Source organism: Amblyraja radiata, chromosome 4 (assembly GCF_010909765.2).
Source record: "Amblyraja radiata isolate CabotCenter1 chromosome 4, sAmbRad1.1.pri, whole genome shotgun sequence".
In the NCBI taxonomy this organism is placed as follows: Eukaryota; Metazoa; Chordata; class Chondrichthyes; order Rajiformes; family Rajidae; genus Amblyraja; species Amblyraja radiata.
In genome coordinates, this window is record NC_045959.1 from 28,688,474 (window position 1) to 28,708,558 (window position 20,085).

Below are 20,085 nucleotides of genomic sequence, written 5' to 3' on the forward strand. Positions count from 1 at the left end.
AACGTAACTGAAAATAGCCAGGGAGCCAGTGCACGAGTGAATGAAAATCCTTCCTTGACCATGATTCCAGGAACTGAAAGATACTCAATCAGAACCTTTGACTAGTGAACATGGGATCATCATTCAAAATATAATGCATTAGCATTTATTTGCTGATTTTTTCCACGAGTTAATAGCCCTCTCAGAATTGAAGAACAGTTGCTGTAAGCCTTCCAAAGTTCAACTCCTGTTGTAGAGTTTTAACCAACAGGAGATCAAGAACATTTCTAGTCAAAGAGCTATACAGCATGGAAAAAGGTTGTCCCAACTGATCCATGATGACCAAGCCACTCTGGTTTAGTCCCATTTACATGCATTTGGTCCATAACTCTTTAAACTCCATATATCTGTCCAAATGTCTTTTGAAAGTCTTAACTGTATCTGCATCTATAGCTTCCTCTAGCAGCTCGTTCTAGATATGGCTATCGTTTGAGTTAAAATGTTGCTCCTGCAGTCCCTCTTAAATGTCTCCTGTCTCAATATTAGCCACCTTCCAGTTTTCCAGAACTGCATCTGTGGCTAAAGATGAATCAAATATCTCTGCAGGGCCTCCACAAATTCTCTCCGAGCTTCCCACTTTAAGCCCTTCAACACTGCCAATACATCTTCTATGGTAAGTTGTATATAGTCTAAGACACATTAACACTTATATGGCTCAATTCCTTATTTTCCATGATCTCCTACTCAGTAAAAATATTTAAGAAATATTCACTTAATTTTTTTTCACCATCTCCCATGGCTCTACTCAAAGATGGCGATGCTGATCTTTAAGGATATCTATTCCTAGACCTACATATGGTACTGATTGTAACTGGCAGTAAACAGTTTTGGAATGTCCCTGCACTCTGGGAACATCCTGGATAAACTCACTTCCAGATACCAGCAGCAGAGCCCAATGAACTGCATTCTGAAGCGGGATATAAAGGTCAGAAATGTTGCTATGCTGGAAATTGATATCACAGTCAATGGAAAATCAAATTAGCAGGAGTTGTTAAATGCTGTTAAATACCCTGAAGGGCCAAATAGCCTCTTTCTGTGCCAGAAGAATTATGTGACATGTCCTGAAGAGACATGTGTCTAAAAACAACAGCATTCCAGGCAGCTTCTTGGATACTCTAATCTAGAGTACTCAAGTTTGTATCATTATTTTCAAGGACCAATACCCTTGAATTCACAAACTCTTCAGGAAACAACATATGAGGATGTAGGAGGAGACTATTCAGCTACATTGATTCCACTTATATGGCTCAATTCCTTATTTTCCATGATCTCCTACTCAGTAAAAATATTTAAGAAATATTCACTTAATTTTTTTTCACCATTTTTTTAGTGGGCGGAGCGACTCACGTCGCAGCGGCCTCTGCAGTCCGTCTGTCTTTTTGTTATTTTTTGTCCCGTTTTAATGTAGTTTTTATTTTTTTTTGATGGGGTATGTGTGTGTGTGTGTGTGTGTGGGGGGGGTGCGGGGGAAACTTTTAAAATCTTTCCCCTGCACGGAGAACCCGACCTTTTCCCTGTCGGGTCTCCGTTGTCATTGGGGCTGCAACGTGGAGCGGCCTCCAGCAGGAACGACCTGGGGCTCCAGTCGCAGAGCTGCGGACCTACTCACCATCGTAGAGCTGGCTGAGTTCGGAGCGGGTGGAGCTGTGGTGGCGCGCTGCTGCGACCCGACCCCGGGGATTCGGAGGCTTACCGCAGGTCCGGTGGAAAATGACACCGGGAGCCCGCGGGTCCCTGCTGGGAGACCGCTTTTCGGGGCTTCCGCAACGGCGACTTCACCCGCCCGAGTCACGGGGTCGAGGAGTGCCTGGAGCGGGGCCTTACATCACCGCCCGGCGCGGCTTCAACGGCTGCGGGACTTTGCTAGTGCCCGCCGGGGGCTCCAACAACAAGACCCGGAGCAGGGCCTTGCATCGCCCGGCGCGGCGTTAATGGCCGCGGGACAATTGCCATCGCCCGCCGGGGGCTTTGACTCTGACATCGGGAGGGGAATGGGGAGTGCAGGGGAGAGATAAGTTTTTTTGCCTTCCATCAAAGCGAGGAGGAGATGCGCTGTGATGCATGTCTGTGTAAATTGTGTTGTGTCTTGGGTCTTTTTTTCTTGTGTGTATGACTGCAGAAACAACATTTCATTTGAGCCTCTATGAGGTTCAAGTGACAAATAAATTGTATTGTGTATTGTGTATTGTGTGGATTGTGGCATATCTCTGCCTCCACATCACTAACATGCACTAACCAACACCTCCAAATTCTCTTCACATTTAAAAACATTTATATTGCTATCTGTTGCCCAATGGCAAATATATATATATTGTAACTTGTGTCTGAGCACCAGCTTATTCTGGTAATGCCCAGAGGATGGAAGATGGGCAATAATTAGATAAAACCCGTCTCTGTGGGGGGGAGTTGAAGTGCTGAGCCACCGGGAGTTCAGGTAGGTTATTGCGGACTGAGCGGAGGTGTTCGGCGAAACGATCGCCCAACCTCCGCTTAGTCTCCCCGATGTAAATCAACTGACATCTAGAGCAGCGGATGCAGTAGATCAGGTTGGAGGAGATACAGGTGAACCTTTGTCGCACCTGGAACGACTGCTTGGGTCCTTGAATGGAGTCGAGGGGGGAGGTGAAGGGACAGGTGTTGCATTTCTTGCGGTTGCAACGGAAAGTGCCCGGGGAGGGGGTGGTACGGGAGGGAAGGGAAGAATTGACAAGGGAGTTGCGGAGGGAGCGGTCTTTGCGGAAGGCAGACATAGGGGGAGATGGGAAGATGTGGCGAGTGGTGGGGTCACGTTGGAGGTGGCGGAAATGGCGGAGGATTATTTGTTGTATTTGCCAGCTGGTGGGGTGAAAAGTGAGGACTAGGGAGACTCTGCCCTTGTTGCGAGTGCGGGGATGGGGAGAGAGAGCAGTGTTGCGGGGTATGGATGAGACCCTGGTGCGAGCCTCATCTATGGTGGCGGAGGGGAATCCCCGTTCCCTGAAGAACGAGGACATTTCCGATGCCCTGGTGTGGAACGTCTCATCCTGGGAACAGATGCGGCTTGGCGGAGGAATTGGGAGTAGGGGATGGAGTCTTTACAGGGGGCAGGGTGGGAAGACGTGTAGTCCAGATAGCCATGTGAGTCAGTTGGTTTGTAGTGTATGTCGGTCAGAAGTCTGTCCCCTGCGATGGAGAATAAATTATGCGATGCGATGCCTATAAATTATCTCGGATGAACCTTGGATTATCTCGGGAAAAATGCAAGGTTTTCCATATCCAAGTGGGAAGTCTGCTGGAAGGGGTTGAGGCGAATCGCAACTGGGGAAGCTGGATAGACAGACGAGAAGGAGGTGTGGGGCCTGTAATAGTTGAGCTGAAGAGGGAGAGCAGGAAGCTCATTTGGGGCACATACACTGACATGGAGGGGCTGAGCCGAATCAGTGACTCGGTGTTATAGTGCAAGTCTATGACCAGCTTGCAGTCAACAACAAGCCAACAGGTTCTGACCACTGCAGAAACAGACTGACAGCAATTTCTCCTCTCTAAGTAACCTGGCACATATTCAAAACCGTGGAATCTTCCTCACACTTGCAGCAACTATGCCAAGCTACTCATTGTTATTAAGTTTTGCAGGCATCCAGCACGGAAAAAGGCTCTTTGCCCCACTGAGACCCCCGACTATCAACCACACAACTGTTGTAGGTTCCCCATTGAACAGTCTAACCTCATCTGCTGCCATTCTTTCCAATGTTTGGGGAATATCAAGATTGTGATTTGTTAATATGACGCTGATTAATGGAGTTTGGAACTGCCAAAGAATTGGAGATGATGAGAATTTAATCTCACCACATTGCACACAATTTTTTGAGTGACTCCAACTCCTCCAGTCTCACAGGGGAATGAGGGAATCCAATGACACAGGGACACTGACATGAAATGTTACCTCTCTCTCTCTCAACACAGTGGTCCCTGATCATCTGGCCATTTCCGGCACTGTTTGCTGTTTATCTTTGCCGGGTCATCTCATAGCGTTGTTGATGTGGTAAGGGCAATCTAAACCAGTGTAATGCAAGGGCAGGGCCTCCTGTGGACATACAGTTGCTCTTTGCCATAAGGCAGGGGCAGCAGCAGTATCTGCTGAAGACCCAAGGGCACAGCTCCGCTGGCTCTCAAATCGCAACACGAGTGGAGAGCAGATTTTCAGACTGACGGATACTGTGCAGCATATTCTCCACCAGTCAGTCCCAGGACTTCCCTGAGTTACATTTAGTTCACGGGACACCATTACTACATTTGCAGATTACATATAATTTAGAAGTGGTGGAAGCTGTGAAGAGGTCAGTAATGAACTTCAAGGAAAATGTCAGGCTATGGAATGGGAGGATAGGAGGCTGATGAAAGTTAATATGAAGTGCCACATTCTAGCAGGAAGAATGCATGGATACTAGAAGAAATAATTCTGAAAAGGATACAAAGAAAAGAGATCTCGGATCTTTGGGCATAGTTCATTGAAAGTGGTAGGGCATCTTAAAAAATGGTTACCAAAGCACATGGAATTCAGTGCTTTATATATGGAGACACAGAGTACAAGGGTATAGAAACCTTAATGAACCTCAATGGTATGTTCCAAAATCTTCGTTTTGCAAGCATCCAAGCAAATTATACCATGCATAAGTACATCTGTTAGTGCCGAATATAAAACAGAATGCAGAATACAGTATGATGTTACAGTTACAGAGAAAGCGAGACAAAAAGTGCCAGGGCTGCAGTGAGCTAGATTGCGATATCTGAATGAGGGATTTTAAATGGTTAAATGCGAGCAGACGTGGTCACGTAGGAGATGTGGTCATGTGGGATAAAACATGGTGATGTGTGGTTGTGTGGGAGTAAGTGGGGGAGTATATGTGGTCGTATGGGAGTAGGTGTGGTCACATGGAAGGAGACATAGTCATGTGGATGCAGGTGTGGTCATATAGATAGGGTTGTGGTTACATGGGAGGTGGTGTGTATCCTGCAGCTGTGGAAAAGTAAGGCCGAGTCAGAGGAGGGTTTAAGCTGTGTTGGTTGAGTGCAGTGTAGGAGCAACAATCAAGTGGCCTGAACTTTCCTGGACTATGCAGCAATACTGTAATGTGAGTAGTAATGTGAGCTCCATCACACTACTGACATTGGCCTTCCATGAGATGGAGGTTTCTAAGGGTGGACCACGCAACTAGAAACTGCAAACATTCGAGACACTGGCCACCACTGCACACTCCATCAGGGGATTCTGCACCAAACTGAAGTCTTCTTGCCAATTGTAAAAGTCCCGAATTGATCTGCCTTTGACAGGCTGGTTGCAGGCTGTGATGTGCTCGGAGTGCACTGCACGAGCCGCCTGTAATTCAATACAGACCGCAGCCAAACTCGTAGTGTTATACTTCATGTACTCACCCAAACAGGAGCTGAACTTCCAAACGTAAACCAGTGACTTGGCTTCAACCCTTGTCGATAAACATTTGCTCCCAACTTTCCACCTGCAGAGCTGTTAATCACACAAGCAGAGCACTGCGTCTGTAAACATTCAGCACACACACACGTCCAGGAAAATGACCCAACGTGCAGCTGTGTTGCTGCTTTACAGAGGCTGCCAGCTGCCAGTACAGTGTTAGGGGACTGGATTCCCTTCAATGTTCAGCTACAGGAATCCAGAGGCAATGTTTCTTCCCCAGGTCCTGGGTGCCAGAGCAAGAGAAGTTATTTAGAGATGTTTATACCAGCCCGTCCATCAAACTGAGGCACATTGTGCAGTTTCAAACTCTCTCCAATCCAGGACTTCCCCACTTCTTGGCAAAATTACAAAAAGGTAAATCCAGTTACGATCGTCAGGAAATATTCTGAAAACTTGCCCCTGACATACCAGAACAGACAATCAAAGTCTAAAGGCATTGAGATTACATCACTACTGGGAGTTCAATGCCAACCTCAGCCTTCCATTCCATATCTGTTTCTGCACTCCAACAGAAAGTCATTCATTGACAGCAAAGGCTTTGGGACATCCTGAGCTAATGGCAGGGGATGCAGGAATGGTCCATCTTCTTCCTACTGGACACAACATGCTGGAGAAACCCATCTTGGAGAGAAGGAATCTCTGGAGAGAAGGAATACGTGACGTTTTGGGTCAAAACCCTTCTCGACCCAAAATGTCACCCATTTCTGCTCTCCAGAAATGTCTCTGCCTGTCCCGCTGAGTTACTCCTAGCATTTTGTGTCTATCTTCGTGTTAAACCAGTATCTGCAGTTCCTTCCTGCACATTCTTTCTACTGGGGGTTTTGTAGTTTGATGAATTGAAAATAAGCAACTGTGAACTAATCTCACATTGAAGACGATAGAACTGATCAGCAGAATGTGTAATCAGAGGTCTTGTTTGTTTCACTCAGAGTTTGTGAATACCCTCCACCAATGTTGCTGCCCCCTCCCATCCCACATAATCATTAACCCCCATACCTGTAAGATCTACAAAAATAACAATGGAGCCATTTTCCCGTTGCCCACTCCATTCAGGAAATGGTGCGGGAGGCTAGCTGAGACAATTCCAGGGACATTTCCAAAAACGTAGTACAGTACAGAACAGAAACAAACCCTTTGGCCCACCACATATGTACTGATCATCATACCAAATTAAACCAACCCTCCACATGTGATTCATATTTCTCCATCCCCAGTTCATGTACGTGTAAAACTGTCTCTAAAATGCCACCATCATATCTGCTTCCACCACCACTGGCAGCACATTCCAGGCAGCTAAACTCTGACCTTAAAGCTATGCCTTTTAGTATTTGACACTTCCATCCTAGGAAATAGATTCTGGCTATCTACCTATATACAGATAATGATTTAATAACCTTTATCAGGTCTCCCCTCAGTCTCTGACATTCCAAATAAAACCTAATACTAAAAGTGTGTCCAGCATCTCCTTATAACTAATGTTTTCTAATTCAGGATCCTCTCCAAAGACACCCTTCCTGCAATGTGGGACCAAAAATGCACGAAATACTCAAAATGTGGCCTAACCAAAGTTTGATAAATCTGCAACACGACTTTAAATCTGCCTACTTTATACTCAATGGTCTAATCGATGAAAACCACATGCCTTCTTTAGCACCCTATCTGCTTGTGTTATCACTTGTAGGGATATATGGATTTGATTCTCAAGCCCGCCCCCTTGTACATTAATGCTCCTCAGGGTCCTGCCATTTACTGTGTACTTTCTTCTTACATTTGACCAACCAATGTGCAACACTTTGCACTTGTCCACTTTAAATGCCACCTGCCATTTCTCCAACTGATCCATATCCTCCTGTAATGTGCTATTCACAACTGTGCCAATTCTATGTCATCTGCAAACCTATTAATTAGTTCATTTACATTTTCATCCAAAGTATTTTATATATACTGTATATTACAAACAACAAAGGTCTCACCACTGAATCCTGTGGAATACCACTAGTCAGAGAAACAATGCTCCATCATTACTCTCTGTCTTTGATGAATCAAGTTTTGAATCCAATCTGTGGATCCCATCTTCTGGATCAACCTACCAATTGCCAATTGCCCAACTAAACTCCACGTGCACATCATGCATTAGCCTACCTTCATCAATCACCTTCCTGCCTCCTCAAAAAACTCAAATTGATAAGACATCACCTAGCATGTTGACTGTACCGAATAAACCCATTTGCTTCGAAGGACGAAAGCAAGCACGCCAAACCCGGTCATCCCAGCGCCTGACAACAGTGGCCCAGCAAGTCATGCATTCTGCAGGAAACTTCACAGCCATCTAGGGGTCCGAGCCTCGCAGCGGAGTTCAGCAGCAAAGGATGGCGCCACTATCGATCGTCACAGGATCGCCCGAGGGTTAGAACCCATTGGTGATCATTTTTAGTATCCAATTCAGCTTTTACACAGGAAGCCCTTCACGTCGCGCTGAGCGTTCTCGCCAGTGGGAAAGTACTGTGTTCCCCGCTGCTTGACCCGGCCACTGAAGATGTGGGGGCTGCGGTTGGTGTGAGACACGTACTCGGAAAGGTGCTCCCTCTGTTGCAGCCCCTGTGGCCGATGCTCCTGCTTTCACTGGCTGCCGGGCGAGAAAAAGTACCTGCCGCCCCAGCCATGCCTACACAAGGGGCTGGCGACAGTCCTCGCCCGATCTTTGGTCCTGACCTTGCCTCCACCACGGCAACCTGGTCACGCTCCTGCATTTTCTCCATGTTTCCGGATTTTCGGGGGGGGGGGGGGGGGGGGGGGTGTTCGTTGCTTCATTACAAAAGCGAAGTTCGATGGGGGTTCAAATACCGCCTCTCCGGCCTGAATCGGGAAAGATTCACCACCTCTGACATAATGACTGCAGGCGTCCTATCAATGTTCAGACCCTTTCTATCCTCTGCTTAAAGAGATATGAAACGTAGGTACACAAAAATGCTGGAGAAACTCAGCGGGTGCAGCAGCATCTATGGAGCGAAGGAAATAGGCGACGTTTCGGGCCGAAACCCTTCTTCAGACTGTACCGATGAATCAGTCTGAAGAAGGGTTTCGGCCCGAAACGTCGCCTATTTCCTTCGCTCCATAGATGCTGCTGCACCCGCTGAGTTTCTCCAGCATTTTTGTGTACCTTCGATCTTCCAGCATCTGCAGTTCCTTCTTGAACACGAGATATGAAACGTGCCGGGTTGGAGTTCGTATACTGCAGTGGGGAATGCAACAGGCAGGCAACGAAGAAGCCGTGAGTTAAATGAAGGTAGATACAAAATGCTGGGGTAACTCAGCGGGACAGACAGTAATGGACATGGAGTTACAGGTAGCTGGGATGGGGCAGCTTGGCTGATGTTGGCGGGGGCAATGCTGCACAGACCCAGAGCCTGCGGCACACACTGCACCGCCTCGGCTCCCAGCTTCCGTCGAACACACACACGCACAATCCCAACAGTGAACCGTGCAGTGCACAAACAAATATTGTACCGCACAGAACTTGCCTCCTCGTCCGACACCGGCTAGGATTCGTCCCCAAACTGCAGAGGGATGTGGACCCAAACCACTGAGCTCAGCGTCAGGTGAAATGGGTTTGGGCACCGATCTCCCAGTCTGGGTCGCGGGCGGACGCTGGGATCTCCAGCATTCGTGGTCAGGATTACATCCCGAAAAACGCCGGACCTTGCAATAAAGCGCGCGGGCACCCTGTTGGTGGAGTTTCTTACCAGACACCGGCATGAGATGCAGGGGTTATCTGTGATGAGTGGGATTTCTATCGCCGCGCCTTCATCTTCGCAGCCGGCCACTGAACCTAGCGCACAAACAGGAGAGGTTACCACCAACAACACCGGCGGTCTGCACCTACATCCACGCCCCGGCCGACGGAGGGTCCTTCCTTACCTGTCAACAGAGAGGGGGTAACGGCGAGCTGGGACAGCAGAACCAAGGAGAGGCAGAGCAAGAGGCGGCCGCGGACCCGAAGACAACGAGCGCCCGGGAGCAGCATTGTCACTGGATGTCAGTCTCCGATCCGAGCGAGGGTCGCAGCGCTGGGGATTCCGCGGTCAGGTGTGGGCAGAGGATGCCGGCGAAGTGCAGCAGGCTGGCGGTCGGCGGAAAGCAAGTCATCGCCGTGACAGCGAGCTGTTCATCCCGCGTCTCTCTTCGCTCCCCCGGACACTCACCATCCGTGCTGTTCACAAGCAGCGCCCGCTGCAGTGAGCGGATCGCTGACATAGACTGTGTCAAAGCAGAGCAAATATTCAGTGGTTCCACCTACAACCCCATCACACCAGACTTCAACACCCCACTGGACACGTGCACAGATCGAGGGACCCCACCCCCACCACTGCTGCTCTCAGGAGATTCTAGTCTGTAGATGAGTTGGTTTTAAGGGATGTCTGCATCTTACCTGTACCCCGGGGTCTCAGGCCGATTTACGGTGCCACTTAGCGCCCGAGCATTAATAATAAAAGCCTATGGACTCAAAACAGATCAACAGAACGATTATTTTACTTTAAAACGCTGACCGAATATTTATGCTAGACTGTCGGAATGAAATAATTGATGCGACACTTCCAATGAAATTGTTGCATTTAAATCGTAGAGAAACGTGCAGTTTGAGAAAACTGGCAGTGAAACTAACAGTGAATGTAGGAGTTGCGGAGAAACTACTTCAATGAAACGCGCGGCAAAGGCGTTGCCGCGAAACGGGCACTCGAATTATACATTGGAACTGTTGCAATGCCCTTCGAGTTTATTGCGGCTCGATTCAAACGAATTTAATAATTCGCTACCAATCGTATTTTTGTTTAACCGCGGCGTGTTTATTCTTTATAGCTCGTGTTAAATCGAGATGATTTGCTCAGTTACGATCAGCCCGAAATAGTACAATATTACTGTCTTTCATCTTCGCGGCTAATGGTCGGGCGCTGCGTTGTGAGGCTGTCTCACAATGTGGCTGAACTATTTATATCACGGGCTTGGAACTCAATAAATCCCGTACAGGTCCGGAACAAAACCCCTCAGATGGGGCTCACAAGGATCTTTTGTCAGAGTGTTTTGGCGCCTGTTGAAGGTAATCTAATGTGCGGCTCATGAATGAGAGGCCAGTGTTAACTAACCCACGCCGAGACCTTGCTACCTGCGCGGGTGGGATAGGAGAGCAGCCAGATATTGGGTTACACTCACACACATTTTTACCCACAGAACTGACCAGAGCTGGCCCGGTCGGCTCCAGTCCCCACATGTTGCATTTCTACCGAGGCCACGGCCCGAGTGCGCCCCGCTCAGGGAGAAATCACCCCGAGTGGGGATTTTCCTTGCCCGTTGTGCGTAGCGCCTAGACTCAGCTAAACGGGGCTCCTGTTCACAGTATGCGGTGAGCGTGGGCGAAATTGGTTTCAGAAAAATAAAACAAAGCCGATTCAAAGATGTGTGCACACAATCTCTAAACCCGTGGTCTATATTCGCCTCAGTTGGCATCTCCATCAGAAGTGCTGCGTAAACTCGTTTTGTGCGGGAGAGAGGGCGAGAGCGCCGACAGGACCTCAGCGCCTGAGCAACCAACGAAGTATTGGAGGAACTCAAAAGAGCAGGCAGCATCCGTGGAGAGAAAAGGCCGACCGATATGTCGACACGGGACCCCTTCATACCGCACCTCCCAGGCCTATCCGCGAACTGCTACAAACCACGACACTGCTGCTCAGAGGATGTTTCGGGTGTTCTGGTTGAGGACTGCATCAGGGCAACTCTTATTCTTAACAAGAGTTCCGCTTGCCCGGTAAGGCTGTGGTTGCTGCCGTTATTATTACAAAATGCCACAATGAGACTGAGACCAGGCTGCAACTGTGCACCCCGACACAATTATCACACCCCATCCCTCATTACAAGACAAGAACTGGAGTGCTCAGCGGGTCAGGCTGGAGGACATGAATAGGTGCTGTTTCGTGTCGGGACCATTCACACTAGTTCTGTTATCCCACCTTCTCATCCACTCCCTACACACTAGGGGCACTTTATAGAGGCCATGACCAACAAACGCACACGTCTTTGGGATATGGGAGGAAATCGGAGGGGCCCGAGGAAACCCGCGTTTGACAGGGAGACTCAGGTGAAGGAGAACGTGCAAATAGACAACCCCGAAAATAAGGATGGAATCTGGGTATGCGGTGCTGTGAGGCAGCATCTTTACCGTCTGTGCCATTGTTCCGCTCCTTGTTTCTACATTACACTGCAAGGTGGAAACAGTTGTCAGGTTCAGGAAGAATCACAGATGGGGACGAGTCAGAGTGTAGAAGTAAGATGGACCGACTGACCAATAGTGCCAGCACAACAACCTGGCTCTCAACATCAGTAAGAGCAAGGAACTGATTGTGGACTTTAGTAGGGGAAGGATGAGGACCCACAATTCTGTTTATATCTACTGGACTATGGTGGAGAGGGTCAATAACTTCAAATTCCTGGGCGTGCATATATCAGAAGATTTTTCCTGGGCCCAGCACACCGATGCAATTGTAAAGAAGGCACATCAGCGACTCTACTTCCTGAGAAGATTACGGAGATCCGGCATGTCGAAGAGGATTCTCCTAAACTTCTACAGGTGCACGGTAGAGAGCATTCTGACTGGTTGCATCGTGGTCTGGTTCGGCAACTTGAATGTCCAGGAGCGAAAAAGACTACAAAAAGTTGTGACCACTGCCCAGTCCATCACCGGCTTTGACCTCCCCACCGTCGAAGTGATCTGTCGTAGTCGCTGCCTCAGAAAGGCAACCAAAATCATCAAGGACCCACACCATCCTGGCCACACACCTATCTCACCACTGCCATCAGGAAGAAGGTACAGGAGCTTGAAGACTGTAACATCCAGGTTCAGGAACGGCTTCTTCCCCACAGCCATCAGGCTATTAAACACAACAATTGGATGATCAGCCATGATCATATTGAATGGCGGTGCAGGCTCGAAGGGCCGAATGGCCTACTCCTGCACCTAATTTCTATGTTTCTATGTCTAAATAAGCAATGAGCTCTGAACTGCAAAAGACTATATTATTATTTGTTATTTGCACTAAATTTGTTATTTATTGAACTTTTTCTTTTTTTCCCCGTTATATACAATGTTTACATATTCACATATTCTGTTGTGCTGCAGCAAGTAAGAATTTCATTGTTCCGTCCGGGACATATGACAATAAAACACTCTTGACTCTTGAAGTGGGCTCAGAGATGTGAGAATGAGCACCATCACACAAGTTCAGTCCCCCTGTGGCTACTATGAGGCAGGGTCACAGATACAGGCACACATTAATTCATTTAAGTGCACAAATATAGAAGGTACATATATATAATCAAGCAAAAGTCGCAACTCCAAACATTCAGGTGCACAGGAGCCTATAAATACACTGGGATAATGAAGCAATCCCACCACTGTGCCATATAAACCTCAATTTCAACTATGTCGGATCACCGTGATGGAAAGAATGTATCAGGCTTGCCACAAGAGGTGCTCATAATATCCCGAATTACACCATATGAATAGACTAATAAAGAGGGCAAAAAGCGCCATGAGTTACCCTTGGCAAGTAAGATTAAGGAGAATCCTAAGATATTCCATGGGTATACTAGGAGGAAGAGGATAGCCAAGGTCCCCGATGGAGAAGGGAGTAGTCACGGAGCATGGATGTAGGCGAGATCCTAAATGAATGAGGGAATTATAAATAATTACAGAAAACACTCAGGTTTATTAATCGTAACCCCCTACTCAGTCAGGTTCCTCCTGCTTTGTTTTCCATTTGATCGATTGATTGAAAGATACCACATGGAAACAGGCCCTTCGGCCCACCAAATCCATGCTGACAATTGATCAGAGGTAGAGACAAAATGCAGGAGTAACTCAGCGGGTGAGGCAGCATCTCTGGAGAGAAGGAATGGGCGACGTTTTGGGTTGAGACCCATTTTCTGACAATCGATCATTTTGCACAAGTTCCACATTATCTCACTTTAGCATCTACTCGCCAAGGGGCAATTTACAGAAGCCAATTAACCTATAAACCCACATATCTTTGGAATGTGGAAAGAAACCGGAGTACCGAGGGGAAACCCAAGTTGGCCAAGGAAGAACGTGCTAATTCCATGCAAACATCACTGGGTTTCGGATTGAACCTGGGTCTTTGGCGCTGACAGGCAGCAGCTGTGTTGGTCAGGATTCTCTCCTGGCAGTCGATGTGAACATACTGAGCAACATTTGTTTAACCATTAGGCAACAAGGATGTTGACAGGATCCCAGGGAGAGAGGAGTACAGGGTTAGAAACAAATTGTGGCTCGGATTCTATTTTAGATTGAATTTGATATGTGCAAAGTGAGCAAATGCGGCAGACCTTTTACCGGGCCATGGAATATTACAAAAGAGACTCAGTTGTGTTTATAGGAATTAAAGGAACCCTTTCACCTGCAATGCATCTCTTAATTGTCTAAGTGGAGAATAATTTGCAACAAAGAGATCCAATGAATTCTCATGGAGATGGATGGCACCTCACAGCCAAAGCTGAGCCTTTAACGGGTGAAGGCCAGAGGTTTTATCAGTTTATGAGGGTTCTATTGAGAACTGGAGTTTGCTGCGTGGAACACCAAATATTTCCTGCAATTTTCCCAGAAGAATCCTGCTAACCTACTTCCAGAATGTCATAATTTGACAATTTCATTTTGAGGGAATTCAGAGACATCTAAGATTGTACAAATCCTCTAGATGACAAAATGGCTTGAAAAATATTATTTATGTATGCCCTGGAACATGGTTCTGAAAATGTCATAAAATATACACCTGCATTAATAATTGATGAAGGTGTCTTGAAATGAGATTAGGTGTGGGTGGTTTGCTGCACCCAAAGCCCATTCTGGGAGTGTTATGGTTGCTTTACAGACTGTACAGGGAGCAGCAGTGGTGATAATAAACAATAGACAATAGGTGCAGGAGTAGGACATTCTGCCCTTCGAGCCAACACCACCATTCAATGTGATCATGGCTGAACATCTGCAATCAGTACCCCGTTCCTGCCTTCTATCCATTTCTCTTAACTCTGCTATCCCCAAGAGCTCCATCTATCTCTCTCTTGAAAGCATCCAGAGAACCAGCCTGCTCTGCCCTCTGAGGCAGAGAATTCCATACACTCACAACTCTTTGTGTGTGAAAAAGTTTTTCCTCGTCTCCGTTCTAAATTGTTTACCACTTATTCTTAAACTATGGCCCCTGACTCTTGACTCCCCCAACATTGGGAACAAGTTTCCTGCCTCTAGGATGTCCATTAATAATCTTATATGTTTCAATAAGAATGATGCAGAAGGATAGTTAGATCCATGTGGCCGCAATATTCAATGTTAGCCTGCATTTGCTAACAGATGGGCTACTGTTCAAAACATGTTGCATAAAGTAAGGGGTGAGAAGGTTGGGATGAATTCTCTGTTTATGTTCATTAGTTTGTTTAGTTTAGAGATACAGTGCGGAAACAAGTCCTTCAGCTCACCGAGTCCACGCCGTCCAGCGATCCCCGTATACTACCACCATCCTACACACTAGGCACAATTGCATTATTTACCAAAGCCAATTAACCTACAGACTTGGAACGTGCAAGGAAATCATGGCACCCGGAGAAAACCCATGTGGTCACAAGGAGAACGTACAAACTCCATATAGGCAGCACCCGCAGTCAGGATTGAACCTGGGTCTCTGCCGCTGTAAGGCAGCAGCTCTACTCCTGTACCACTATGCCACATGAGATTAATTAAAGGATGAGAGAGTCTTGTTCAGGTTGGCAAACTGCCACCATAAAGTCTTTTAAGGATCAGTAGTGGGACTTCTGTAACACACTGAGCAGAAAGTGTATAAAGTCTCCACGTTTGTTGCTGATGCAAGGGGTAGATGGGGTGATGAACTATAAAATGGATGTAGAGAGTTTTCAAAACGATATAGACAGATTTAGGAAGTGGGCACAAATTTGTGAAAAGCAGCATTTTATGGGAAATGGGAAATTATTGTAGAGAATCATTTTTTTTTTAAGTGCTATCAAAGCTACAGAAAGCAAACATTTAGGCACAGTGATCAAGCAGAAAGAGGAATAGTGTAGCAGCCATTGTTGCAGACCAAATATGACAATGTTTAGCTGTGGTGTACAAGGCCTGGGAGGGACCACCCCTTGTAGTATATGAAGCATTTATTCTTTACCCTGAAGGAAGGATGTATGTGCCGACTCACCAGACTGACTGCTGAGATGAACAGAATCATTCTACCCCCTGGAGTTCAGAAGAATGAATGGTGATCCATTTAATAAACAAGATTCTGTGGGGGACCGTTTGCTCAGGTTGAGACAGTTTAGAACTGGGCACACAGTGTTGTCATTCTGATACAAGACTAAGGCATTTCTTTACTCAGAAGGCTGCGAATGTTTGAAGTTCTCTGCCTCAGGGACTGCACTTGTTCAGTCATTGAGTATTTCCAGGTCAAGATTGATAAAGTTTAGTGAGAATCGGGGAGATAAGGAGTAGGTAAGTAGCGCTTCAGATATCACCGTAATAAATGGTGGGACAGGCTTGGGGGCAGTTAATCCTATCCTTTTTCTGTCTTGTAATTTGCCTATTTTGGGGTAATACCCCTTGCCATCTGACCCTTTACTTTATGTAACAAATGTTTGCGCAGTACTCAATCACTTGGCAAGCATTAAAATAATGCAAGCAACCATCTGGATCTAACCTCTTCTGTGGCACAACTGTGGTTTCCTGTGCAGTTCGTTTCTAAAGCTAATACCAACAATCTTACCATGGTCTTTGGGTAGAGCAAACCACCTAGTCCACTCCAGTTCTTAAGTTTCACAGTGGTCCATCGACTATATCTTCTATTGAGATTTCTGTGCTCCTCCAGTTTTGACCATTTCCGAACTTCCCTCTGCTGCCTGTATCTGCAGTTGGCAAGTCCCAAGCTCTGGCATTCTCCCCCTAAACCTCACTGCTTCTGCCTTTCTATCCTGCTGCTGGATGCTCCTTAAAACTAAGCATTTAGTGGCCCAGTGTCAAGTTTTGTTCACCTCCTTCTTAGCACCCATCTTTGTTATAACATATTGTAATCTGTGCTTCAGGTCAGAGCTTGATGTGTTAGGTTGAACTCTGGCATAGTCCTTGAGCATCACTGCATGCAAAGACAATCTCTTGAGAATTACAAGTAACTAAACATACCAAGAGCCTGGGCAGAAGACTTGGCTGTTACATTGCTTTTACAAACTTTTCACTGAACCTTGGTACACGTGACAATAAACATGAGTAAAATGACTGTGAGAGGACAATAATGATGGCAGCTTCATCAAGGTGGAGGAGAGGATGATGCGACCTACCTGATCAAATGGGATGGATACCATTATCACGCTCTCACACACGTCATTTGTGACTTTGAATTGAGATATTTCAGGACTGTGGTGGAAACAATAGTCAGATTGGAGAGATTCCAACTAGGAAAGAGGCTTTGTGAATGGTTATTGCTGGAGATGAGACTGCAGGAAGCAGGTTCTGGAGTAGCTTCTTCCTCACAACCACCAGGGTATTAAATACTACAATGTCCAAATAAGCTTGGAATAACATCGAGCTGGGGCATTATTTTTGCTTTTGCACTATTATTGTTTGCGTTTTAAATATTTTGTTGTTTATCACGGTGTTTACACAATACTATTTTTACATATCTGTTGTGCTGCCGCAAACAAGAATTTCATTGTTCTGTTTTGGGACAATGACAATAAAACACTCTAAACTGGGACTAGTCACTCCCATTCATCTGCCTTTCTCCACAACCTCACTGTCTTTTACATTTGAAAAATAATTCAATTCACTTTTAACTTTCCTGGTGAATTTGGTTTCAGGCAGCACACCACAAATCACAGTCACTTGCTGGGGAGAAAGTTTCACCCTTACGTTTTTGTCAATTATCCTAGGTTGTAGAGAGCATTTTGGAAATAGATTTGAAAATCCCGAGTATGCACATGAATGCATTACAAAACCACCTCTCCTCCCCTATCTTTCATCTCTTGACCTCGATATCCCCCCCCCCCCCCCCCCCCAACGGATAATGGTACCAACCAGCTTTGGATAGATGTGATCTTTTGAACAAAAGTTAACTTTGTTTTGCACATCTAATCTCCAGCTTTGGAGATATCAGAAATCAAGATGGGTAAACTGGAAATCTTTTGTATTCAGTGGAATCACAACTATTTTTGACTTTGAGTTAACCATATAACAATTTACAGCACGGAAACAGGCCATCTCGACCCTTCTAGTCCGTGCCGAACACGTATTCTCCCCTAGTCCCATATACCTGAGTTCAGACCATAACCCTCCATTCCTTTCCCGTCCATATAACTATCCAATTTATTTTTAAATGATAAAAACGAACCTGCCTCCACCACCTTCACTGGAAGCTCATTCCACACAGCCACCACTCTCTGAGTAAAGAAGTTCCCCCTCATGTTACCCCTAAACTTCTGTCCCTTAATTCTCAAGTCATGTCCCCTTGTTTGAATCTTCCCTACTCTCAGTGCGAAAAGCTTATCCACGTCAACTCTGTCTATCCCTCTCATCATTTTAAAGACCTCTATCAAGCCCCCCCTTAACCTTCTGCGCTCCAAAGAATAAAGCCCTAACTTGTTCAACCTTTCTCTGTAACTTAGTTGCTGAAACCCAGGCAACATTCTAGTAAATCTCCTCTGTACTCTCTCTATTTTGTTGACATCCTTCCTATAATTAGGCGAGTTCATTGGATTTCTTCCATTATACACATTTCCAATCGCAGGCGATGATATCTGCTTTTCTGGCAGACTGGTACTCTTGTTATTTCCAATCTTCTTTGTATCTATATCATTCTACACCTGAACCTGGATTCTACAAAGTTGGAGCTAGTTGGGGAATACTTGAGGCATTACTCATTGCTGCAGGGGTCAGTATTCTTCTTGTATCCATGCACATTCAGATTCTGGCTCAGTGAAAGGCATGACTTCAATTCAAGTTGCAGGAAAACTGGATTGCTACAGCCAAATAACTCAACGTGTAACAAGAGAATGGTGGGATAGGGACAAAGAGTTCTGTTTTGGAATAATGGAATAAATGTCAATCATTTCCATAGAAATAATGGGGAAAAGGTGTCTGGCCAGGAGGGAGCAGAATGCAGCAGCAGAACGAGCCACTAATGGGTAGCACAATCATGCCTTTGCAAACTGATCAAGATAATGTTGCTAGACGGACCACCTAGTTAAAATCCCATTTTGTTAGCGTCCGCTGCATTAATTTTGCACTTATTTGAGTTGAGCATAAATTAAAATAAGTGAAATCAATAAATTATTAATAGATACTAATAGCACTTCAGGAAACTGACTTTGAATGGTAGGACAAACCTTTTTCATTATAGTTGTGCAGTACTGTTTCGGCTACAATTGCAAATGCAATTGTAAGATCTCAAAATCTCAAAGCAAGATGCACAGTTCAGAAGAAGGGTTTCGGCCCGAAACGTCGCCTATTTCCTTCGCTCCATAGATGCTGCTGCACCCGCTGAGTTTCCCCAGCAATTTTGTGTACCTTTGCACAGTTCAATAGTTAGTTTGAAATATGCAAAGAAGACACTTGCACATTTTGTACTGAACTTATAACCAAGTAAAGATATCACTGTACTCCAGGTTCAGCCAGAATGAAGGTCAATAATTACCTGTTCTCGTATCATGACCTGGAGCTATGGAGTGAGCTGTGGCACACAGGTAGGAACATCCCTGTTACAAAGAAAAATGCTTCTAAACCAGAGGAAGAAGAGAACACACATTGCTGGCCTTATCTTCAAGACTTTTGACATCACAATATTAAGATATATCAATTTAAAGTCATTTTTCTAAATCAGATTCAACATATCCTGGTGTGCGTGCTGAGCATCCCACAATAAAGTAAACCAAAATAATTTTAAAGTCATATATTATTCCAGGAATAAACCAGAGTTTGAATTCCTGACCTGAGGCCAGGAAGGAGTTTAAACAGTGGCCAAAGATAGCGATTAAAGAGCCAATCATTTTACAGAACCAATCACAGCTAGTTACCTCAGTCCAGAGAAAGGCCACTGGACTGGTCATTCCTGAACACTTGACATTGCCAGTACTTCTGGACTGTATCCATACAATGGATAAACATTTGACCTGCACAGAAAACAACACATGCAAAATCAGCAAGAATACTGATTGAAAAGGAATGATGGGTGGGGATAGGGCATATACAGTATATTTATGCTACCACTTGGCTCTGAGCAACACTACTAGGAGATTATTTCCTCACACTGCTATTTCTTTAACCTGAATGCACAATGAAACAGAAGTCAGAGTAACATACCCATGGAAGGATAAATCTTTTCAAGAACAATTAGAATCAGAACAAATTGACAGAACAAATCCTATTTATATGTTTCTTGTTCAACTTCACTGGTTCCTGGTGAGTGTAAAAGTTGGAAAGTCATGTTGCAACTGTGTACAACTTTGGTTAGGCTGCATTTAGAATA

The 20,085-nt window shown here is 45.7% G+C and overlaps 1 protein-coding gene across 1 annotated transcript in view; it reads right to left on the reverse strand.

The window, feature by feature from the left end:
- bmper (BMP binding endothelial regulator) overlaps window positions 1–9,815 on the reverse strand; it is a 41,244-nt gene extending 31,429 nt beyond the window's left edge. Inside the window, exons 1-2 of the mRNA XM_033019146.1 lie at window positions 9,428–9,815; window positions 9,253–9,338 (exon numbers count right to left, since the gene is read on the reverse strand). Coding sequence (XP_032875037.1) covers window positions 9,253–9,338; window positions 9,428–9,533 — 192 coding nt within the window. The 5' untranslated portion in view covers window positions 9,534–9,815. The remainder of the gene's footprint in view (window positions 1–9,252; window positions 9,339–9,427) is intronic.
- Between the last annotated feature and the right edge of the window lie 10,270 nt (window positions 9,816–20,085).